The 25,570-nt window shown below is 37.0% G+C and overlaps 1 protein-coding gene across 4 annotated transcripts in view; it reads left to right on the top strand.

Moving 5' to 3' along the window:
• ARHGAP8 (Rho GTPase activating protein 8) overlaps window positions 1-25,570 on the top strand; it is a 78,259-nt gene that overhangs the window by 4,895 nt on the left and 47,794 nt on the right. For all 4 annotated transcript variants that reach the window (XM_030468935.1, XM_030468932.1, XM_030468933.1 and 1 more), the window contains exons 2-3: window positions 15,576-15,687; window positions 18,842-18,979. In XM_030468935.1, coding sequence (XP_030324795.1) covers window positions 15,651-15,687; window positions 18,842-18,979 — 175 coding nt within the window. In that variant the 5' untranslated portion in view covers window positions 15,576-15,650. The remainder of the gene's footprint in view (window positions 1-15,575; window positions 15,688-18,841; window positions 18,980-25,570) is intronic.

The raw sequence follows: 25,570 nt of genomic DNA, 5'->3' as shown, positions 1-25,570 counted from the left end.
CACCCCTATTAGCTTGCTTCCATCCCTTCCCCTCTTTCCTGTGTGCAAGCCTTGCCTCTATGACTTCAGCCACTCTATGACTTAATAAGAGGAAAAGACAATCAATTTCTCACTAGAAATGAATAGTTCTTTTTCAGGTCACATTTGCCTGTTCAGAAGCTGAAGGAGAAATTATGTGGAATGACAAAATAGTGTCCTGAGCCTGTAAGTTAAAATAACTTTTCACACATGGACAGGGACTAAAAATGACATTGCTGAGGCAAACTCCTCTCTGGTATTCCTGAAGGATAGCATGCAAGGCCTAGGAAATGTGTTTGTGTTCTAATGAACTTTATGGCTTTGTATCCATACATGAACTTTTACTTTTTTTAAAAAGGATAGTAATTCTATTCTGGGATATCACGATGACACCTATGTAGGTCATCATCAAGGCTGAATCTCAAGATCAGCTGTACTGACTTTGCATCTTGATGTGATGGAATAACTGATAGCAGTTTTAAGTTGCTGTTTCTGAAGCTCAGCAATGTAAGAGGATGTAACAGCTGATGTGCTGATAGGTAAAAAGAATTGAGACAGAACAATCATGGGTTTCATTGCAAGCCACATTATTTTGGCACAGATTTTCTGCTTATTATCCCTAGTGGGGACTCATTCAACTTCTCTCTTATTTCATCTCTCCTCTCTTATCTTGTTCAAATCCAATTTCTCTCACTTTGCTTTCTCAGTAACCCTTCCTGAACTCCTATCTTACTCAATGTGCTTCTTTTGAAGTTGGAAATTTTCAGTCCACAAACGAAGTTGTGAAGAACTCAAAGTAGCCTCTCAGACTTGGAAGTTTCAGATGATACCAATTGGGTTATAATACCAATCCTGTCCATAGTAAAGAAAACCCCTAGAAGTGTAAATGTATTGCCTTTCAGTGATTGTCTGCCTTAAGGGCTTTTTCTTTGATTTCTTCATTCTGAAGGTATCTTTTGTACTTTTTTACATTCAAATACATTCTGGGAATATTTCTTTTGACTGCAAATCCTCAGCAAAGATGGTAGCTGACACTGTGTGCTACATGTACAGTGCTTGTATTTCACTTTATTTTTCAAACTTTGGAATGAAGGCTGGTGAAGATTTTGTGCTTCCTCTTCTATATGGCTTCCACACCCATCAGGGAATACAATGAGTTTGGCATCATGATACAATGGTGTGGTGATAAAGCTGAATATCAGAACTTCAAAAGCATTCACCAGGAATTAGTTGTTCTGTGACAGAGATGTTCTCTGACATAGTGAGGTATGGTGACAGCATAACTCAGTGAAGAGAACATATAACAAATTACAATTTATACCAAGTTTCTGCAGATAGAAGCTTCAAAAGAAAACAAAACAAACCCCAAAATCTTAAACTGTTTGCAGTGTTCTCAGGCATTTGCATGACCTCATTGTATCCCTCTGTGGGAATTTTGCTGGCCATCTCCATTTCTCTGGTGAGCATGGGGAATTTGGGCTAGGTGTGAAAAGGGATGCATAGGAAAAAGCTATGAAGTTGTTTAGTAGGAAATACATCTTTTCCCCTAATCTCCAATGAAGAATCTCTGTAAATATCTTTGTCATCTTAATACTCTCCTGATACACTATTCCTGTTTTGCCTGATGTTTCTCTCATACCTCTGCTGCTTTATTCATGCACGCATGCATCTCTATTAAAATTTTTCCACAGGGATGCCTACCAGCTAAAAAGCTGTAGAGCCACCTCTGCATGAATAGGAGGTCTATAAATGCACAGTACTGTGCACAACAAGGAACCAGTGTATTGGATGCTACATTCTGAATTACTTTGTATCTTTTATCACATAACTGATAAGAACTAGAGAAGATTCAAAACAGGAAGCTAGTGAGTTGATTTTTATTTTTAAGAAGGCATCGAATTATTAGGGAAGAATGCATAGCCTGTCATACAAGAAATTGGAAAGAATAATACGTTTCTGTTCACAGGCTTTCCACATCTGCCTTTATTATCATTGCTGTTTTAATCTGCCATGAGAGGCAGAAAAAAGTGCAAGAATTATTTTGTTTTCTATATGCCTCATCTTTCATGTGCTTTCATGTACAAAATATGTAAATAAATTTAAACAATTTCAAAAGTCAAGAATTTTATGAGCTTTGTTCTCTAAATTGCACTTTCCTCTCTCTTCTGGCAATTGTTACTAACAGTGTCCTGTAGTGTCATGGGAGCTTCTTTTGGAGCCTGTCACAAGCTTGAGAAGCCATTTGCTTGAAGCTTGAGTTTGAGGCTGTAATTCAGAAGTTTCTCATGTTCTCTACAAAGGTGGATTAAAAAAAGAAAACTGCACTAAGGGCTGATTTCTACAGCTTCAGAGAGAACATTGATGCTTCTAGCAGCCCATATACATCTAGCTTCAAAAGTGGTAGCATGGAAACTGTAGCAGCTTTAGCTTTAAATCTCATTTTGATGTAACTGAGGTCTTTTGACTAGATATAGCACTTACTGTCACCTATTAGATAAAATAGTTATGAAAAAATATCCTAAAGGCTTAGGTTTACAGGGATTGCATTCTGTGTTTTAGAAGTTGGGAACTGACAGCTTGAACTTACTTGTTGAATATTAGCTGAGGGTTGTGTTCATGGTGGGATGCAAGGGAGCCACCAGCTGAAGTTGGATGCTGTGAGGGGGACTTGGATGCTGTGAGGGGGACTTGCCACAAAAGGTGGTTAATTCTTTAATTCCTCAGAAGAGAGTTTTTAGTGTAAGTAATGATCATTGGGAGGAAAATACCTGACAACATGGGAGTGGGATCCTATCCCACCTCAGTCATGGTCACAGTGGTGACTTCCTTGGGCACAAAATCTCTCTCTGTGCAAGAGTATCACTAAACCCATATGTTTTTTGGCAGTGGTTTTTTGGAATTTCCTTAATGTTTGGGAAATTCCTTTGCAGCAGTGCTCAGATAGCAGACCGAGTTGTGGTTATGTTTGCTGCATTGTTTGTCTCTGCATCTGGATTTATTATACATACTGGTTTGCTTAACAGAAGATTAAACAGTCTTGACAAACTCAGAGCTCTAACCATATCTTTACAGTCAGAAGCCTTCAAGTCAGGAGAGAAGACATTACTAAGACTTGCAAAGGAAACTACTGCAGGAAAAGTGAAAAGTATAAAGAAAAAAAATTGTGCTTGAATCATCTGTTGTGTCTTCTAGTAGACCTTTTAGTAGTGCATACTGGTGTTACAAAAATATGAGTGATATTACAGGTCTTCTTTAAGAGTCTTAAATTTAGTTCAAAAATTAGTGACCTCACTGATTGTTTACTGTAACATGGTGAGATCTCATGTATGATATGTAATGATTTGCTGTATTTAAAATAGAAAGAATGACACAGATATAAACCTGAAGGTTAGTAATTTTTTTAGTAATTAATGGTAATTAGCTTTGCATACTGTATTTCTTTTCTCATCCCTTTTTTTTTTTTTTTTTTAGCACTTAAAAAGCCTTTTCTCCCCCTTCTGCACAAGCCCATGCAGAGAAACTGGTTGTTTACTGATAAGCTTGTGAGGATACCCAAATATAGAATGGTGCCACTAGGAACCATTGAAAGTACCAACTAAAAGAAAGGAACTGTAAACCAGGGAAAAATCTTATGCTTAGCTTCTTGTCATTATCTTTGCCCTTAATTGTACCAACAGTAGGTAAAAGTTTTCGGATAAAAGTGTCATTTTAATTATAAGATGCCTTTGAATGGTTAAAATAGCTTCTTGTTCCAGCCATTAACCTAGTGGGGTCCAACTATTATAAACTGGATTCCTATAAACTGACTTTCTGGTTTCTTTTTCTATTTTATCTCTCTTGCTTTCCTAGCAGACAGGAAATGTGAATGAATTGGCTTCAGAGCCAAATGATCCTTATCTGCCCTTGGGATAACTAACTTTAAGCATTTTCTTCTAAGGCTTGTAAAGTCAAACAAATAGTTACACTAATATTTAAGAAGCTTCCTGACAGTCTTCAGAAGCATGACTGATTCTGTGAAAAAAGAAAGGGGGATTGTTAGAAGTCCTATACCAAAGACTGGATGGAAAAGCACTAATACTTCACTCTCAAATGACACTTTTCAACAGGAGTTCATAAAGAGCTCTGCTGTGATACTGTTTCTGACACTGAATAGCACACTTCTCATCGAAGATTCCCATTTATTTTCACCAAATATCTATCATGTGGGTGCAGGATGGGGTGCAAGTGGAGAGATTTTTTTTTGTTTCTAGCAGCTCTATTTGGGGGGAATGGAGCCAAATTTCAGTGTAATCTTGCTACCTGTGAAAGTAGCAAGTACCTGTATATTTGACTTCAAATATATGAGCAAAGAGTGGCAAGATCTGATTAGGTGAAGTGTGGTGGAACTGCTTCCTTATTAATCAAGCAGCTAATGCTCCTTTGAGGCTTTGATTCATGGAAAGCTTGAACACATAATTTATTTTAGCTGGACTTCTGTTGAGCATATATGCAATCTGGTACTTGATGGTTCTCTTGAATTCTTTCCTCAGTCTGGGACTAATAGAGCTGAATATCCATTTTACACTGAGGTATGGGAAGTGACTCACAGGTGTTTGTTCTTAATATATAAATAGAAGTGAAGAAGAGGATAAAAATCCTTGTATGGAAGAAGACAGATTATGCTGTCATGCTTCGTTGCATGGATGGGATTCTCAGTTTATGCTTGAGTGTGTCACTGTTCTTAAACGTATCTAGTAAGCAGTGCACAATGTTTGGCTTTTTAATCTTCCTCTTTTTGTATGTGCTGTGTAGTTTAATTTACCTTCTGAAAGACTGGGAGGATTCTTCATCTGGGCCATGAATTTTTTCCACGGTTGACACATCAAGCTACCTCTGAGAGGAAAAAAAAAAAAGTTTACTTTGAAGTAATTCCATCTCTTTCATACAATATTTTTTTATTAAGGCCAACATCTAAGACCAAGACACTACATATATTAGCAGTCTAAAAAAATGTTTTTCTTGCCAACGTCAATGGTAAAGCATATGTACATACAATATGTAAAGCAGGTGCATTACAGAGCATTTTTGATGAGGTAAGCTGTTCATCTGCATTCTTGGAAATGATAAAAATGTTCAAAAAAAAAATAGGGATTTATTTAACAGGTTAAATTTCAAGTTATGGCAGTTACAGGAGAAGAGCCTTATCTGACAGTCTTGTTCTGATCATTGTATTAATCAGTATTTTGTATGTTCTTCTCCTCTACTTTATGGCCTTTCTCTTTTCCACAGCTGCCTTATAGTAGCCTTGTCCCCTTGCTTTTTTCTCAAACTCTACACTCTTATTTTTAGATACTGCTTATTAAATATTTATTAAGCATAGCAAAGGGAATGTTGTTGGAAGGGGCTTGATATGATAAGTTGCCGGGTGCACAAGCTTCTCTTTCAGGTCACTTGAAGGACTTGGGTGTCTGCAAACCTGCCAGCTATTTTTTAGCTCTGTTGCATTCTTTAGCTTATGTTTCCTCTATGCCTTGCTTAAATTCAGACTTCTGTGTTGAGTCTGTTGTAGTAGTACTTTAGCCTCTAACAACACTATAGACTAGCAACACTAAAGGGTACTTCAGCACCTAAGGAATATAAAAATTCTATATGTTTTCCATTTTTGTGATGTGCTGACAGAGAAGAATAGTGAATAAACAGTGTGGACTTGTTAGATGTTAAGACAGGTTTAAGTAAGAGTGTGTACAGCTGATGCACTTGTCTCTTTAGATTTGTGTAGCAGTTAGCATACACCTTTGAAAGTTCAAAAAGATCTGGATACCAGTATAGTTAAGTACCTTTGAAGAGCCTTCTAGTTGTGTTTCATGGAGATTAGTGGGCATCATTCCTGGAATATGTCAGCAGTATTATATTCCTTATGTGGGAAATAAAATTTATTGTTTTCCAGATGTTACAAGATTTTGATTCCTTCCTAGGATGATACTTTGTGCCTGTTTGGGGGTGGTGTTGAAGAGGAAAAGGTAATAAACCAGTTGCAATGACAGCAAGTTTTATGTGACAGTAGGGAATTCACAAGATTTCTTTTGAAGTTGATTTTTGTAAAGTATGGGAAAGCTCTGATAGCAGAATCCAGTTAATAATGGTATGTCATCATTTCAGCTGCCATTTTACTGCTAGCACTTAATTTCTTTATCTATAGTCTCCTAGCTGAGAACAGGTCTGTAACAAATACCTTGGGATAAGGTGATGATGTCTTCAGGGTCAAAGCTGTTATATGGGGCAATGGTTCTACAATCATTATTACCAAATATACGTGCAAGCAGATCAGCCAGCAATAAAAATGTGATTCGGATCATGCAGTGATACACAGTCCCATTTCTGTCAACTGAGTCAAAGTACATCAAGGGAGGAAAAAAAAACCATAAATCCTTGTTCATGTCATCTTCAGGAGGACAGAAGTTACTTGATGCCACATAAATCTTTCTGATAAAAAGCTAACCTGCCAGAATTGTTAGAACAAATTTGAATTTGTTGAGTTCATTTATGCTATGTCATTTAGTTCTTTCATGTGACCTTAGTTTTTCTGATCCAGTACAGGGAACTTCAAAGTCACACTTAATACATCATTGAACCATGACACAAGATGCTTCTCACGCAGATTTTAGCTAGTCTTTTTGGAGCTAGGCTTCTGTATGCCACACCAGGTAAGAGAATTACACCTCTAAAAGACATGGGCATAGCAAACACAAAGGGAAATCAACAGGAAGACTTTTAGCCGCATTTCAAACTTTAAGTCTAACTTTAGGGTTGGGTGTTTATCTTTTGTTCCAGCCTTTACAATTTAGTATGGAAAGATGTCCCTTTTCTTCCCTTTTCCTCTTGTTTTCCTTCCTCTAGTTCCCATTACTCCATAGTCTTGGCTAACAATTTTATTATTTTATTCTGCAGTTTTGCACACACAATGAATCATCGTACTCTTTCACAAACATGACCCATCACAAAATTTTGCTCACAAAAGCTAGCAAAATAAAGTGTGCAGGTGTCACTGGTTAGTTTTAGTTTTGGTCTCAAGATGAGCAAGAAACATTTTAACATCCTCTTTGAAGGTCTAACATCAAGAACACAGTTAAAGCTCTTGAAATGTATGGTTGTTTTCCAGTTCTGGGTTGGGGGTTTTGTGGGGTTTTTGTTTATTGTTTTTTTGTGTTTTTTGTTTTGTTTTTGGGGGGTGGGGTTTTTTTTGCTTTTTTCTATTTTTTTCCTTTTTTTTTTTCTTTTCTTTTTTTTAGTAGCTCTAAGGCATCCATCCAAGACCAGCATGAGATGCGATTTTAAAAAGTATGATTCTGAGGATGGGATGTGCTGATGTGAATCGAAGGGAAGTTTGGGGTGGACTGAATATGGAAGGAAGTGGGGTTCAAGGTTAGATCTGAAGTGGCTGTTGCTCCTTGATTATATTGATAGTATTGAACACGTGAACTGTTTTGTGCCCCTGTTAGCACAAGCAGATCAATGATGGAGCTCTCATCTAAAGCACTTGCTAGGCTGCTTTGGCACCTTTCTTGACATCAAGCATTCATCTCTTGCAGTAAAAAACTGCCTGGCTTGGCAGTACTATATTTCCTTCCTTGCCTGGTAATTTGTGATAACTTCTGGACTTGTGAGGTGGAAAACATTAAATTTTAATACTTGAGAATTAATAGAGAAATAATTATTTTGGGCAAACTAATGTCTATCTGGCTCTTCAGTGCACTGATTAAGAAACAATCCAGTGCAAATGGAGAAACACTGGAATAAGAGGTGCTGTTATTATAATTTTACTTTATTTTCAAGTGACATTTATAACTAAACATGGGCTATATGTTCACCTTATAAAATGACATTTGGAATGCTCCTGCTGTGCTTTACAGTCCTGTTTTCATTTTGATGCAGCTCAGAGGCAGGAGGCTGATTGTAAGCTTGGGTATTGCTCCATCTTGAAGAATTGGAAACGTTGGCCTGCGTTGCATAAATATAAGAAGGATATTAATTTATTTTTAAAACCCTAATTTATTCCAGCCCTAGAAGTTCCCAGTGAATGATTATGCAATTAAAAAAAACCCCAACCCTTTTTATTAGAATATACCAATCCTTTGTCCAGTAAATTGTCAGATTAATTTAATTTAAAAAGTCTTTAAAAATATATTTGTCTGCAATTGAAAATGTGTAATCCCCTGAGATGGAAGCACTAGTTAAACATGAGTTCAGCCCAGAATAATTCTGCCACATTAGTGTGTATTACAGTACATTAATTTAGAGAGCAAGTTTCATAGATGACTGATCATTAATGTTTATTGTTATTACATTATAGTAATCTGTGTTTAGTCAATAAACATTTACGCTGAGTCAAAAAATGGTGGTGTAGTGTGTCACATTGCAGCCACTTATCAGTGTTCAGATAATTTTGCCCTGATGGTACTGCAAGCATACATGGCTTTCTGTTAATTGGTTATACATTGGGAACTCTGTTTTAATGTGCTTTCACTGTGCCAGATGGATGAGTGGATGCGATAAGGAAATAGCTGCACTGTTTCTGACAACAAAAGATTATTTTCAAACCCTCTTTCCTAGTAATGGTTAGAAATAATCCCCTCCCTTTAGTGCTTTCAAAACTGGGAGTGGCTGATACAAGCAGGTATTTTACCAGAGTAGGGAAACAATTTTTATTTCACTTTTCCATGTTTAATTCTTCCCATAAACCGATTTTTGACTCTTTGCAATGGAGGAGGAATGTCAGGGCAAGGGAAGAGACCATGCTTACATGTTCCATGGTCAATGAGATGACAGTGCATCACTGGTTTCTAGTAGATCTTGTAGGTTCAAAGTGTAACCCTCTGTGTTTGCCTCCCTGCTCCAGTCTTGCAGCAGAGCTGATCACATGGATAATCATAGAATCATAGAATCATAGAATTGGCTGGGTTGGAAGGGACCTCAGAGGTCATCGAGTCCAACCCTTGAACCACCGTTGCTGTTGTTAGACCATGGCACTGAGTGCCACATCCAGTCTCTTTTTAAATATCTCCAGGGATGGAGAATCCACTACTTCCCAGGGCAGCCCATTCCAGTGTCTGATCACTCTCTCCGTAAAGAAATTCTTTCTAATATCTAACCTGAACTTCCCCTGACACAACTTAAGACCATGCCCTCTTGTCTTGTTGAAAGTCGTCTGGGAATAGAGACCAACCCCCACCTGGCTCCATCCTCCTTTCAGGTAGTTGTAGAGAGTGATGAGGTCTCCCCTGAGCCTCCTCTTCTCCAGGCTGAACAGCCCCAGCTCCCTCAGCCTCTCCTCATAGGGTCTGTGCTGGAGTCCCTTCACCAGCCTAGTTGCCCTCCTTTGGACCGGCTCCAGGACCTCAATATCCTTCCTGTACTGAGGGGCCCAGAACTGGACACAGAACTCGAGGTGTGGCCTCACCAGTGCTGAGTACAGGGGCAGAATCACTTCGTTGGACCTGCTGGCGACGCTGTTCCGGATACAGGCCAGGATGCCATTGGCCTTCTTGGCTACCTGGGCAATGGAGGTAGGCAAGTTGCAATATACTTTGGGACTGGACATAGCATATAACTGTGGGAAAACTCTTAGGGGAGTGTGGTCTGAATGGCAGCCTGCAGTCCAGAATTAGAGGAATCTCAGAGGAAAGACAGGAATGGAGGAGTTTATGCTTCTTCCCACGAGGGGTGTTCGTGGTCCAGGAGAGTCTGTAAAGGATGTGCCAAACTGCACTAGGTGGTAACCCTGTATTTTTACATCTCATTCCCACTCCAGCTTCTGTACCATTTAATGTCATTGTGTTCTAAATTTTCTTAAGTACTAATGTGGATGTATGTGTAAATAAAAGCGTTGTTCTCCCCCTGAGCTCTCTGAGAGGAAAAATAATTCTATCTTACAAAACCTAACCTTCTCATTCCGGGGGCATGCTACATGGTGTTTAGCACCCTCCCTGCTGAGAATTCACTTTCTTGCACAGTGTAGCAAATGTTGCTTTATCTATTTTGCATACAGTGGATGTTGCTTTAAATGAATACAGTGCTGGTTAAAAATTACCCAGCTGATGGCATCAGAAACTGAAATCTGAGTGATCTTCAGAACAAGTAGCAGATAGGCACCTCCTCATCTTCCTTCAACATTAATAAATTTTTGTTTGAGCCAACAGTGGCTTAAGAGCATGCTTCAGAATTACATTTATCATCTTTGATAAAAATGATTGTTCTTTCTATTAAATTACTGGTTTCTCCTCTCTGCTGCTCTACATCTGTGTAGTGAATGTAAGAGTTTGCTTTGAATTCTCCCTGGTAACTCTGTGATGAAAATTATTTATGTACCAGGTTATTGAGCCATCAAGCTTCACCAAATTCTTCATCATAAATGAAAACGATTGCTAGGAAAATTACAATTGTTTTTTAACAATTACTGGTTGCCAGTATAAATGTAAGCACTGAGGGAATACAAACACATTTACTCATTCAGTGAGGTTTTGTCATTAACAGTTCCAGCAGAAAAAGCATAGTAGGATCAATTCTTAAGCCTTAATAATTTAGGAAGGTGTACAAATAATAAAAAAAAAAATCTGCCTGTTGGTTTCAGAGAGAATTCTGTTTTAGAGAATATCAGAATAATGGTAAGAAATGTAGTGGATGAAGGAAACACCTTTTCTGCAGTTATGGATTTTTCATTCCCTAGTTCCTGGGGTGTCTGCAGCCTTGGAATTATTCATGTGCAGCCTGAGAGCTTGAAATTTGATTGCCCTGGGAGTGGGAGAGATGAGAACTTTAGGAAGGAGAACTTGGACATAAGCAAAGCAAAGAATTGTGTTAATTAGCAGATCTGAAGTGAGAAATTACATAAAGGAACTAAGCCTCTTAACATGGCTTTGCCATGAAAAGTTATCTTTTGGTGGCCAAGATTTGTAATGCACATGTGCTCTGGTGGTCCAGGTGTTGGAGGAGGAAAACCACATTTTTGGTGTACCTTCAAAAAATTTGAAGAAACGAAGCAATTCAAGTGTTTGGGGAACTGGGTAATTTAAAATTAACGCTTTAGTTCTAATTCAGGAGTAAATACTGAAGGAATACTGAACTTGGGCTGCTTTCCAAGTTTAGAACAATATATACCATCATCAAGCAAACACTCCTCTATTTTCCAAGCACTGAGTAGATGAGCTGATAGAAAATTGCTTTCAGAGAAATCAGTGCTGTTTGATCAGTGTACAAGTTGGTATGATAGAGCACAGAGGCTCGTGACAGGGAGACTGTCTGCCTTCCTTTCTGATTTTCAAGGCTGTCTCTCAATCTATTCAACCTTGGTATGTGTTCCTGCTCTGGTCTTTATATGAAAAGAAGATCAAATGCCCAAAACTAATGTGATGTAGAAAGGATAAAGTCTTTGTTTGGATCCTTTCCAAGGCCATATTTATTTAATTTTTATTTTTACTCTTCCAGTTTTACATATTTTCATCTGTCTTAATACCAGATAAGTTCTTACTTTATTTCTGTGTCAGAATAGTGATGCAGCAGTGCTATTTTATATGGAGATGGGTATTTTGAACCATTATAAATACTTCAATGTTTTTATTAATTCTGAGAGAACAGAAGTATCAACATGTAAGAACCCAAATGGTAAAAAAATTTTGCACAAGTTTAATGCTGAGCGTTTACAGGAATAGTTCTAATATAGAGAGAACATGGACATGCTTATAGAGAACATGGACTTTGGGTTTGGTAGGAACTTTTGGGTTTGTATAGGAAATACACTGAGCAAAAATACTCTTTAGCACAGGCAGCCTAAAGGAAGACAAGCAGGATAATTTGAATATACTTTTCACAAGCACATTATACATGGGGCTCATATGTTCCTGTGTCTATAAATTCCATCGCAAAGTTACAGCAGTATTTTAAGGAATAAAATAATCTTTTGAAACCACTTGACCTGTTTTTTTAGAGGATATGTCTTGGCAAATACAGGGTGTACACAGAATTCTTATCCTATCAAAATAGAAGTTAAAAACTGATGTTACATGGTAAGCTGTGTCACACCTTTTAAAAGTAACAGAGTATCAGTGGAAGGCAAGAAAGGGAAACAAAGCAGAAGAGAAACCACACTATTTAAATTTGAAGAAGAACACATCAGACAGCTGAGTGAACAAAAAGAATAGGCATCAAAGACATCTGTGCCTTGACAAATGTTGGGAGGAATCCCTCGCCTTTGTTTGGACTATCACTAGATGTGAGTTCATTATCAAGCAGTTCTGTGTGTGTGACTGCCTTCACTTTTGATAAAGTAATTCTCTTTTAGGGGTGTCACTAAGTAATAACCTTGCCTGTGGAGGCATGAAGGATATGGTATTTTGTAAACTACTTCCAAATTTCTATTGTTAATGAAAAGGCTTTGTCGTTTTCCAGGGTTTTCTTTTCCCTGCCTTTTTTGGTGGTGTGAGGTGGGGTAAGGCACTAAATCTGACAGTTTACTAGGAACAGTGCTACGTGGCATGGAACACTATTAAGGAGATTATGTTATCTCCTAGGAACAGAGAATGCTGCGGTCAACGGGAAATCGATTTCCGAGGGTGCCGCAGTTAAATTTGTCATGTAACTGGAAACTTTCTAATTGCTGCCCCAGGGGAACAGTAAGCTGAAAAGCAGGCAGATGGTTTCTTTCCCCATTTCCCTTCCTTGATTCCATTTAGATTATTTCTAACTTCCTAGCAACTTTGTGTGTTAAATGTTTGCCAAGTGTTTCAACACCGTCATAGTTGCTGTCACTCGAACAGTGAGTTTGCTGTTCAAAAGCTTGGTGTTTTTCAGCAGGTTTTGAAAGAGATTTAAATCTGCCCTCTTTAGGTAGAGCTGCTTCTTCTGACTATAGTGTTAGTGATTATTATGGAGGAGAAATTGTTTTTTATTCAATGCTTTGCAACAGAAGGCTTGTATTATTACTTTTTTTCCTTCAAATGGGGGCTCAAAGAGATGGCTTTTTTTCCTGTTCCATCAGTTCATTGAGACTTTCATTACTCATGTCATCTGAAAAGCATTCTGGTGTTGAACCAGCCTACTTTTTACGAATTATGATTTTACTTATGATTTTATTTAAAATTGCATAGGATGGAAAGGGTGTAAATAGGTACTGAAGAAGGAAGGTAGTGCCCTATTTTCTTATAAAAGCTTTGGGAAATATTTGGCTGTGATGAAGTCTGTGAAGATCAGATATATTGAACATTGGCTTCTTTTGTTTTGAAAGTTGGCTGAATACAGGTTGTAGACCATGAGAACTAAACTGAAAAATGTAAGAGAAAAATAAGTCACAAAGAGTCCATTGTGGTCAAGTTTTGCTTCAGCAAAGAGCAGAAAGATCTGATTTAAATACTCAGACGATCTGGAGTCTAAGTGGTGGGAATACAAGTGTCAGCTCTTCATTGAATTCAGGGCCTCTTGAAGACTTCTCAGCATCATTACATTCCTACAAAATATAAACATTTTGTTTAGGGAAAAAAAAATTAAAAGGAAATTGTTCAGTTAAGATAGAAAAAGTCAGCTTTCCTTTGTTTTGCAACTCTTCTTTGCTTTAAAACCATTTTTAGATTTTGTTTATTCGAAGTAGATACCTGCATACTACTTACTCCTGAGCATCAGTTCCTAAATCATCTGCAACACCTGCCACAAATAAGTTGCTAAAAACATGCATTATGACCCCAGTTTCTAAGTGTTAATTTTAGAAATGGCTAGATACCACTCAATAATAATAATAATAATAATAATAATAATAAATAATAATTTACTATTTGGAATCACAATCACTAATTTTTTTTTAATCAGAAATATAAATCAACCATGGAATTATATTTTTGAACACCATGTGGTAAAATTACCATGGACTGAAATATATCTAGCAAAGAATTGCTTTTTTTTTTTTTTTTCTAAAGAAAACTGTTGCTCACTGAGAAATTGTACCATATTCTTTTTTTATGTCAATGAGACTTTTCCCTGAGCTTTTCAATTGAGAATTTCCTGTAAACGGAGATAATTCTTTTCAACAAGAAACAATGTTTTATAAAATACTTGGTGTCTGAAAATCTTCAAAGTGGTGGAAGCACGTTCACAGTTTATCTTCCGTGCAGCAAGTTACGGAAATGCAGTGGTGATTGCCACTATTACATTAGACCAGATTTGTGAAACATTTTGAAAATCTCTGGACAAACTTCATAAGCCATCAGAAGCTTTTAAATATTAGGATGGGAGCTGTGGTCATACAGAAGGATGCAACTTTGTTTGTCCTGTATATTCTGAGACCTGAAGGATGGGTCCAGGCCACACCTGTAGCAGCCGTGGTTGCTCTGGTGCCTGATCCCTCCTCAGCAAAACAAGTAAACATATTCCTAAGCAGACTTTTACTTGCTGCTTTGATGTGCTTTTTTTTTTCCTGGAAAGCTTCTTTTCTATCCTTGTCTGGTTAAAAATGAAATTAAAAGGATGGTATGTAGCTTTGGCTGGTGAGCCTGGAATAAAGCTCCTTACCCTGCTTAATCTTTGGGATTTGCTGGGTGGGCAGCAGCAAGCAGAAAGACTGTATGGTCTTGTTTAGTTTCAGTCCAAAATATTTTCCCAGTTTCAGTGCTTTGAAATAGCAATACACTATCTAAAATCTTGACAGAGGGGAAAATGCTTCTCTATGCCTTTTCTCAACAACCAAGTTGTAAAAGTGCCTGTTTTCTTTTTATTTAACATGCTTAGATGAAACCAAACTGATATAAAACAGGGATTTTAAATTAAATTTACGTCAGAATATGAAAGTCTCAATTTCTTTCTCACCTCCAGACCTGAATCTGAGTTTTTAATTTAGGGGAAGTACTCTTATTGCCTCTTGGAGCAGCTGCTTGGGGAAAACATCTTCTAAATTGTATTCTTAGCTCCTGATGCTCACTTTGGGTATGTTACTTAGTATTCTGTTTACAAAGCACTCCACAGAATGTTTGACAAAAAGCAGTGATTGCACACAGGAAATGCTGTTTTTTTCTGGTTTTTATATGTTAATGCTCACTTGAAATTTTCATGAAGCTCTTTCATGTGAAATGTGCAGTATAAATGATTTGTCTAATAAATTTTAAAACTGCTTTAGAATAAGGGACTTCAGTATGAGCATATGGATGATCTTCTTCATCAGAAAAATAAATTAAGACAAAATTAAGAAGTTGTATGTAGTTTCCAGACATGGATTAATCTGCATTTCTGGTGTTTATCATTAAAAGTGTGCAATATGAAAGCAATTTTAAAAATTAAGACACCCTCTTCCCCCAGTATAACCTCATCAGTCTGTTGGAAGTCATTATTGTACATAGCTTTTCTTTTTTTGACTGGTGTTTTAAAAATACTTATGTAGTACCCTATGCTTTAGGAAAATGGTGCCCAAATGCAGATGAGCTGTGTCCTCAATAATAATTGGGCAATAGGACTTCGGGGTGGTGGAAGTAATTTTCTTTTTATACCTGTATAACATTTTAAATATGACATATTGTGATGACAGCTATTTTTCTTTATTTTTGTAGGGCTGAAGCAAGAGTCATTTCGTCCTGCAAAAACCAGTTAGCAAGATCTGCATAGAGTTGTTTCTAAGGGGAAACATGTCTGAGATTGACTATGAGAAGTTAGCTGAAATAGGTAAATATTTTTTATTATACTTCAGATGACATATGTGTAGAGTTACAGGTGATTTAATAGATCATCTTCAGTGAGAGGCTTCACCAACATTTCCTAATACTTAGAGCAATCCAATATGAGTTACAGCTACAGTACTGATGGGTACCCTATTAAAGCCATTAGGGTTGAAGGTTAGTTTAATACATGCAGCTTTTATGAATTATTGGTAGATGTTCCTAGTGCAATTCTAGGCTATTGGAATATCACCATCATCACATATTGTGGCACAAATGGGTGTCATTTCTCCAAACAGACAAGTATTGAATGATCACAGAAATTGCTGTATTGCATGTTATCTCTAAAGATGTTAGTTGGGCTGAGTAATATGACCATAGTATTAGGAACCTCATTATTTTGAAAGATTGTGTTGCTTTTTTTTTTTTTTTCCCTTGAGTTTTTGAGGATGCCGGGCTGAAGAGTCTTCCAAAGAGGTTTTTTTAATTTACTCCCCCAACACCACCACCACCTAAGTCTCCCTTTCCCTGTCCTTCTCCTCAGCTCTCATTTCTCATGACTTCCAGCAGCAGTGGGCTGGATTTTTTTACTCCTAGGGCCTGATTCAAAATCCACTGAAAGCAGTTTTACTCTCAGCCTTGGCAAGCTCTGGATCAGTCTCCTCATGTTGTCTCCTAGCCTGTGTTGAAAAGCTAAAACAGTATGTGTGGTAACAGATGATCCTCTGCTGTAGCTCATGGAGCAGGGAAATAAACTCCTCTATCAGCTTGATGGGGTGCTGGAACATATATAAACTATAATATTAGAATGGTTGGATGAGATAATCCTTGAGGTCCCTTCCAACGTGACGGTCCATGATTCTATGATCATTAGAAGGGAAAAAAATGGAGCCCAGGTCTCTCTCAGTTTGGAATAATGAATCTTTTTTATTTGTGTTTATTACAAAATATCTTTTGAGCTCCAGTCGTCTTGTTCACCCATGAAAAAACACTAGATAGGAGAAGAAATAGCATATATAAAGAATTATCTTATTAGGTTAGGGTCAACTAGATGTGATTACTGTTGGGACTTCTTAGTACCTGCAAGTAAGTGCAGTAGAAATGGGAAAGTATATTTACTTTGCTTCTCTAGTTCTTTGGCACATATCAAAACCAGGTAGCTTAGAAGCTTTTTTATAAATCCTTAGCCTTCCTTTTTGGAAACCTGTCTATTTTTATGCATAGTACAAATTAATTTTTTATAGAAAGAGTTAGCCTCTGCCTCTTGGTACCAAAGGCTGTAGTTAATATATTAGTTAATTATATGTGGTATTTAACCTGAATATACTTTTCTCCTTTAATAAAGCCTTGAGTTTCAGTGGATGGTGGCAAATGGTTCACAGTTCCTGCTTCATACCCTCACAAGCTATTTTTTTCCTTTCTCCCCATTGGAACTTTTTGTTACTTTAGGTGGTTACAGGTGTCAGACATGAAAAACAAACAAACAAAAACAACCTGATGAACAAAACAGTGTTTTCCTTGTTCAGAGTTTTAACGTGAGCTAAATATTAAAAAAAAGTAAAAACTATTAAGTTCTTACAGTGCATTATGTTTGTATTCTTCCTAGCTTTGGGGACAAAAAAATTCTTCAGACAAAAGAGCACTTTTGCAGTTAAGATTACTGTATCTTTTTTTTTATGATACACTTTTAAAGAGTAGATAAATACATGTTGGGGATATTAAGAATCTGAACTTTTTTGTGTTCAACCTAAAGTCAGGTTATCTTCTTTTTCTATAGGACTGCTGATTTATTTTTCCAAGGAGGCTTAATGTGAATTCAGACTTAAAGCAAAAAATAAAAATAGTATAGGTGTTTCTGACTCCTCTTTGTCTTCAAGAGGCCCAGCCACCAGTGGCATTTTTCATCCTTGTGAAATGCATTTTTGGTACAAATCACATTAAAAATAAAAATGAGACAATAAAGCTTTCTTGTGGCTGTTTATAGGATAGAAAGATACTGAGTAACTGTGAGTGGAAAGCATTCTGAAATATTTAATAAGAGTTTTTTCCTAACACTTATTAGCTACTGGTACATAAATCTGGCTGAAATCAATACTTAATATATTCTCTCAGCCCTAGTATGTCTTTTGTGGTGGTCAAAGCATATGATATATGCGGATGATTAGAAGGCAAAACGTTCTTGAAGTACTTTATAAAATAGTGTTAATAATGCCATAGATAAAGCTCTTATTTCTGCCTTAATTAAAACCTGCATGATTAAAGAGAGGAATGATGTACAGGTGACAGTGCACCTTATCAGAACATGTATTTTTTTCATTTTATGTGTGCCTTTTCTTTTCTTAAGCCACCGAGAAAGAAGTTTGAGAAAAACCTCCCAAAACAAAACAAAGAAACCCTGGAACAACTTCAGCTGACCTTGTGTTGCTCATTTCAGATCAAAGAAGATTCTAATTCTAGGATCTAGTTCCAGTATCTACTGAAGTTGGAGGGCTTCTACTAAAGTTTTACAGGGCTTTTGAGCAGACTTTCACACCTTTACTTGGCCCATAGGATATATTGGATGGACTCTTGGCTGCCTTGCTAATTGCAAGTTCAGAAGATTAAAGGATTTAAAGGAAACAGTCGATGTTGAGGGAGGTGAAATGGAGATTTGTTCGCACTTTGCTACCTTTATGCATCGTGATGAGTCTGCTCTCCTGAAGTGTTCACATGGGGGTGTCAATGTGGAGTTGCTGTCAATGCACATATTGGCACACCGAAACTCTGACTTCTCCATTTCAACAACCTGGAGGTGAAAGACAAGAAGTTGTAGATGGATACAGCTAGCAGATTGTGGAAGTGTAGGAAATGAGGAGACAACACCAGCAGTTGTGAATAACAAGGTCACAGCTTGCCAACTGTCCAGTCATTGTCAAGATTTTTTGAGCACCATAGCAGATAACAAGGAGGATGTGAAGGTAGCTTTGGGGTATTAAAAGGCTGCTTTTCTCACATGTGACAAAGGATAAAGAACAAGAAATTGGTTGAAATAACAACAAATGGTGATAAAGGCATGGGTTTTTTTGTCAAACTGAGCTAAAATTCAACTTGTCAATAATGTATCAGAGGCAAAATTTTTTCATTGTTCATTAACATTTAAGCATTTTTGCTTTCACCTATAGAACTGCAGAAAGATGAAGCAGAAGATACACAGTCACAACAGGAAGAAATGTTTGTGTCTCCTCCACTTGAGGATCCTGAATTAAATATCAATCACCCTTACTATGATGTTGCAAGACATGGCATCATTCAGTTAGCAGGTATGTTTGGAGAGATACTACAGCATCATGCTTACTAGACATTTTTCTTGCTGTACTCCTCAAGGTGATGCACAGGAATCATGATGCTGCTTTCAGACTTCATCCTGTAAAGCAGATTAACAGTAATATGTGAAGCCAGTGCATTGTTATGGCTGAATTATAAGACAAATATTTGAGCTTAATTTTGCTTTAAGACACAGTTATAACAATATCATATAATCTACATATAATATAATATGTGTATATAATATAACCTGTTAACAGACCTATCCTTAAATTGTGTTAAGCTATTTTGTTTTCTGTATAACCTGAAGTGTTGTGTAGCCACATGTAATCATTTTTCTAGTCTGCGCTGAAAAGGGTGTGCAACTGTTGATGTATAAAAACTAATAAAAGGCAGAAAGGAAACTGTTGATGTAAATGCTAACTGCACTTATCAACTTGCTTTCTGTTGTGTCATGGAGAAAAGCTATGGGTACATAGCATGTTTGAATACTGGATCATTTAATGTTTACATTTACTTATTTTAAAAACAGTCTGGCAATGTATATAACAGCCATGCATATTTATGATATAAAAACCACCTCTTTTTAAATGAGTTTTTTATAAGGAAATACGTATTGTATATTTTTTTCAATTTGGCTTATTTTTGGTATCAATGTGCTTGTTAAAATAGCATTATATATAATCACAATCCTGAACTATAGAAACGTATACAATAAGAAACAAGTAGTGGTACTCAACGTAACAAAGTCTGAGATTGTGTTATATTGTGGAAACGTTCTATATCTCATACTCTGGTGAACCTAGGTTATGATTTTTCTGCAAAATTATGGACTCAGGTTGTGCATATATGCATTCCTAATTCAGGGTATGAACAGGGTGGCATCCAAGTGAATGTGAAATTTAGCAAAACCAGTGATCTAGTGAGGTTTGACTGACTAGGGCAGTGAAATCTGTGGTAATGTGATTTCTGACTAGAGTGGGAGGAGAAATCTACGCATTAGATTATCTTCTTGAAGCTAGTTATTCACAGGATAATAATTATCTTTTCACTTCTTCAAAACCAGCCCCTCAGCATAAGTCTCAAATATATAAACAAGGCAGTAACAGACTGACATTCTTGTGATTCAAAAGCTACTACCTGCTAACCCACTAGGATGTTTCTCACTCAAGCACCAGTTTTAGGACAAGGGAAATACCAAGATAGAAAAGTTATTAATGAAACCATTGAAGTCAAACTGACAAAGTGTGAAATAGGTGTGTTAACAGGCTTGCTGGATACACCAGTGGCACTGGCACTGTCCACCTAAGAACCTCCCCCATCTGTCTATGAGGCAGTGCTACATGATAACGCTTTAAAAGAGATAAAGAGATCCTCAAGGCTTTTTTTTTTGTCCTGGTGGTATACTCACCATCAAATTGTGATGGGCATTGTATTTACTGGTTCAACTTTAATCATGCATAAGAGTTTTGTAAATGTTTGGTGTTGCTCCTCATTCTTTGATCACTCAAAGCTGCCCTGGAATTTATAAGCACTTGACCTTTGTCTGGTTTAGCTGGTGTTAATTCTGAAGGTTCCTTGGGTGTTTATTTTTCTTGGATGAACCATTGTAATTTTTGCAGCTATGGGCAGAGCTGCCAGGTGAAACCCCCAAGTCAGTGCTTAGACTAAGCTCCTCTTCTCCATCTCCCCATACTAGGGAAAAAGGGGATAAGCTGGCGATCTTATTGGTCAGTCATTTGGTCAATCAGTTATTAAGAAATTCTCTGCTGACTTAATAAATAAGTAAATAAATAAAATATTACTTACTACCATGGCAAAAAAAACCTGTACTTTTCATAGTCTCAGAAGGACTCTGTCATTTGACTTGGAAGAGTTAAAATGGTGGGAGAGCTCAAAAAAGGGGAAAAATTTGAAATGAGAACTTGAATCATACTGGAATGGCTCCTTTGAAAAAATTGTTTTTACTGATGGTGAAACAGAGACCATGTGGTGAGACAGCATGGTAAGCAGCCTGCCCCTCCCTCATTAGTTCTGCATGGCTTCATCTTCCTTATCCATGTGTTAGAGAATGGGAATGTGCTTCAGTATAGTGGAGTGAAAGCCACAGTGTTTTTCAAGAACTACCTGAAGCTTCCAGAGTTTCATCTTGGAACTTGCTCTGTATCAGTGTTTGCTTAGAATGAATTCCTGACATTAGGGTATTCTGCTGGCTTACATTCATCTGAGCAAATGGAGGCATTCACAAGACAATTCTTATTTGATGGCTTTCTCCTTAATCCTAGTCTTGTGTTGGCAAGCAACTCCCCTAGCCAATGATTAAGCTCCAAAAAGAGTGACTTTAGGTACCATTTTAGTCAGAAATATATGCCATGGTTTTGCAAGTGTACTGGACAATTTAAATGCAAAGCACAAGCCAGGAACAGTGCTTCAGGCGGCCATCTGCACCCTCTAAAGCAGCTCTGGTGGTGGGATGTAAAAAGAGAGTGCAGAGTTCTGTGTATGAATGCAGAAAAGGGAGGAAATAAAATATGATCCAAAGACATGCTTCACCTCCACAAATGGGAGCTCCCTCGTGTTAACTGACATGGAGTGAGGTTTGGATGTTTTCTGGATTTAGGAAAGGATGAGCTCTTCAGATCTTTCTTGAATGAAAATGGCCAATTCTGTTTGGAACAAATAATTTTTGAATTATTTGTATCTGGTTTGTGATGGATGTAATCTCTGTAAATGAGACAAAGTGTAATTTTAGTGTTTGGGTATTTTAATGCAATTCTGAAAGCTGTTCTGTCAGTTTTTACTTTGTCATTGAAAGACAGTGAGATGTCTTACTTGAAATTATTAAAGAAAACCAAAGAATTTAGGTGAAAATATTTGCAGTGATGTATCCGTCTCTTACAGTGTTGTAGTTCCCAACAGTTAATTTAAATTTTAAAATACCTAAAATTCCTTCTTGCTTCTCACAATTTAAAATCACAGCTGCTTTCCATAACAATAGTTTTGGCTTGTATGCAAAGTAGACTTTCTGAGTTGTATTCATACAATGTGAAAATAAAATTAATTAAATGAGAATAGGGGACACTTTAAAAAGATGTAAGCTTTAATAATTGCTTATTAATTACATGATATGTGTCAAAAGTACCAATGTGGAACTGCCTGAGTGTTTTTAAGTGGAACAGTGCTGCAGTGCTGGGTTTTTTTGATTTTTGACTTGAAGGAGAAATTTCAGTCTGGATCCTAAAAACAAACTCAAGATTATTTTTATTTGTTGCAAAAGAAAATAACATATAAGCTTATGTTATTCATCAAACTTCCTTCTTTTCTATAGTTTGCTTCTGTAGTATGATTGCAGACAACTTTTTGCAGTACCTTTTTTAGAATATTTTCTTATTTAGTAGGACTGTCTCTGATTCTTGTATTTTCATTTACTGCCAGTGACATCTTTTTACATGTTAGACAAAACTTTTAATGCAATTGAAGTCCATCATTGTTTTAAATCTCTGTTTGCCTTTTATTGTTTTTCTAGTTATATTTAAAGATTTCAGATATTCAGTGGGGGTCTTTGTAGAGACTGTCCATATTTGTCTTCAAGATCCAGTTGATTTCTGATTTTGCACCAGTGAATTAGAATAGTATTATGTAGCTTAGACTGTGAAAAATAAAATTGTAATTTAATTTTTGTAACATGAGGAAAAACTGTATTCAATTACCTAATAAGCCTAAGACACAAGTCCTAATAATTTTCAGTCCATCTCAATGGCAGTCTTACAATTACTAGCAACATATTCAGGAGCAGATCTGTGATCTTAGAATTGCAGTGCCACATGAAAGAACTGTGTTTAAAGATTTTTTTTTCCTTAGAAAATTTACTTTGGTCATTTTTTTTTTTTTAATTTCCAAAGGGAATTCTTGAAATCAGTGTCTCTGACATTTCATAAGCAGCCGTCTGGAGAAACCAAGAAATTAACTGGAGTGACTTAAGACTTAATCAATTTTCAAGAAGGAAATTGAAGGCTCTGATTCATAACCTATTTGCAACACAAGAGCAAATTTTAATGTGGGTTTTGCACTTTGCAGAGCATGTCCTGACCAGTTGGACGTTGCCATGTTTTTCACTCAATTGCTATGAGAGGAGCTCCACAATAAAGACTGATATCAGTGAAAATTATTTCCTGCTCTAGTGGAGAGGGAACTTGCCCAAGTGATAAAAACATGAGTTCAAATCCTTTAGGCAGGAATCGAACTTGGATTTTTGCAATGCTGCACCAGTTTTCCTCTTGCTTCTTGCTCCAACTATTTTCTTCTTAGAATGTCAAAGGAAATTAATCCTTATTTACTGCACTCCTTGCTTTGACTGTAAGTTATAGTGTCTTTTTTCAATGACAAAGCTGACCTAATGATGCCAAAATATGTGGATGTACTTTCTTGTTGAATCTGAGAAAGTATAATGTGTTTCCTTTAAATATAATTTATTAGAGCAACAGGCTTCTTAAAATCAGTGGTGGCTCAAAGTGCCAAATCAAATATGAATGTATGCTCAGTTTTAGATTTGGGTATCCTAACAAGTCAACTACACCTGAATATACTTTTGTAAAAAGAAAAGCCTAAAATTTGCAAGTAAATGTAAATTATATTCCCTGTTTGATTATTCTGCTGTTCCTTTGCTTTCCTTAAATTTTCTTTTATGTTCCCTGTGAATTATCAAAATTCATTTTTTTTGCATCATTGAAAGCAGTTGTTTGGGGTTTTTTCAGTGCTCCTTTTAAAACTATAGCACTGGGCTAGTTCAGAGAGTCAGACAGATAGAACTGTACTGTCGTAGAGTGCTTAGCTTCAGGAGTGGCTTTAACTCACCTTTTTTTCAACTTAATTTTACATACTTTAAGAGTAGCACAGACAAAATCAAAATAATTAATTACACCAAAAAGCAAGCTGTTCCTTTGTCCCTTTGCTTTCAGATGATCTGAATGAAATATGCTATGCAAAGTATTCCTCCTAGACAAAATTTAGAAGAAAATTGCCCATGAGGAAATCTTTGGTGGGGAATCTTTGCTTGCTGAGGGGAATGAACAAGGTTCCCAACGTAGGAATTCTCCTGGACATTTATTGTAGTCATTCCTATTTAGGAGGGCACCTGAGCTTGTACTTGATTTAAATTGCACATTTAGGACTTTTCAGAATTAGCCATGTACATTACATGTACAATCCTCCTGGGTGAACATGAGTAGAAATGAGAGTCAGGCACTGGAGCAGGCTGCCCACGGAGGTGGTAGAGTCACCATCCTTGGAGGTATTAAATGACTAAGAAGGTTGCCATTATGGATGGGAAGAGACCCATAGTGGATTAGTTTATATATATTAGTTTATACCTGGATTAGTTTATATTTACTGTCCATTACTCAGCCTAGGCAAAACAGAGAAGTTTCTTCTTTTTTTTTATATTTTTTTTTTGCAATCCCATGTTTCCCAGAGTCATAAAGGATAGGTGGAGGCTTTGGAAGTGCAGCTTGTTTTGCCATTTAACATAGTGTAATTGAGTCTTAGATTAATTTTCTGTAGCTGAAATTCTATGAAACAAATATGTGAGAAAGTGTTTTCTCTGCTGTGGCAAGTCCCCTGGGTTTTGACCCTGTTTCAGCTCCCATTGAAACGAATGGTAAAACTGTTGACTTAAGGATCCTGTTTTGCTGTAATGGCAAGCTTCAGTGAACTAAAATGATATTTCACTTTTCACTTATAAAATAGTAATGTTTAGTATCATCAGAACAAAAGGTCTTAAAAAGTTACGCTAAAGATCTCATTTGCAAGTTGGAATGAGCTGTATCATTAGAAAAAAACCCTTTTCATTTGCAAGAAGCACTTAGGAAGTGCTGTGCCATCCAAATTCTTAATTAAAAAGCAGAACAATCTCCTTTTCCACTTGCCCTACTCCATGTCTTACTGTAACTTTTTTATTCTACTGCGAAGTTTGATATCCAAAGTGATGTATGGTTCATGTCTCTTTCAGTGAAACCCAGACAAATAAAACTGCAGCAGATAGCTTGGATTTTAATTGTGCATAAATCTAGTTGAGGACAGCATACTCTACAGACCCCTCTGAGTGCAGAGGAGCAGGCTGGTGTTGCTGTGCTCCCAGGAGAGGTTTTGTGCCCAACACAACCCGTAATTCTGAGGCTTTATGGGAATGCATCTGCACCAGAGCAAGTGCCTGATCCAAAGGCAGGAGCCTCCTGCTCATGGCCAAGAGAAATCTGCCAGATCTTTTCTGTGGACCACGGCAGAACCTGAGCCAGTGGCTTTTTAAAAGGTGTAAGTGGATGGATAGCCAGGGCAGTGAGTGCCCAGGCACTTAAGGTGCTCAGTCTTTGGGAATGTCTCCTGAATATTTGGACCTCAAAAGCAGTGCAGAAAGATAAAGGGAGGAGCACATTTTCCAGGGTGGGTAAAAAGGGTTGTCAGCTTCATGTAAAAATGTTGGGTGACATTAGGCTATGAAATAAAGTAGGTTAATATAACAGTAGACTTTTGACCTGCAGGCAAAACATCATGGAATGAAGTCGATGTTGCACTTCTTTTTAGCTTTGCCC

The sequence above is a fragment of the Calypte anna genome, chromosome 1 (genome assembly GCF_003957555.1).
Source record: "Calypte anna isolate BGI_N300 chromosome 1, bCalAnn1_v1.p, whole genome shotgun sequence".
NCBI classification, from domain to species: Eukaryota; Metazoa; Chordata; class Aves; order Apodiformes; family Trochilidae; genus Calypte; species Calypte anna.
The sequence above is the reverse complement of the archived record's forward strand: the minus strand, read 5'-3'. Positions and strand labels throughout refer to the sequence as shown.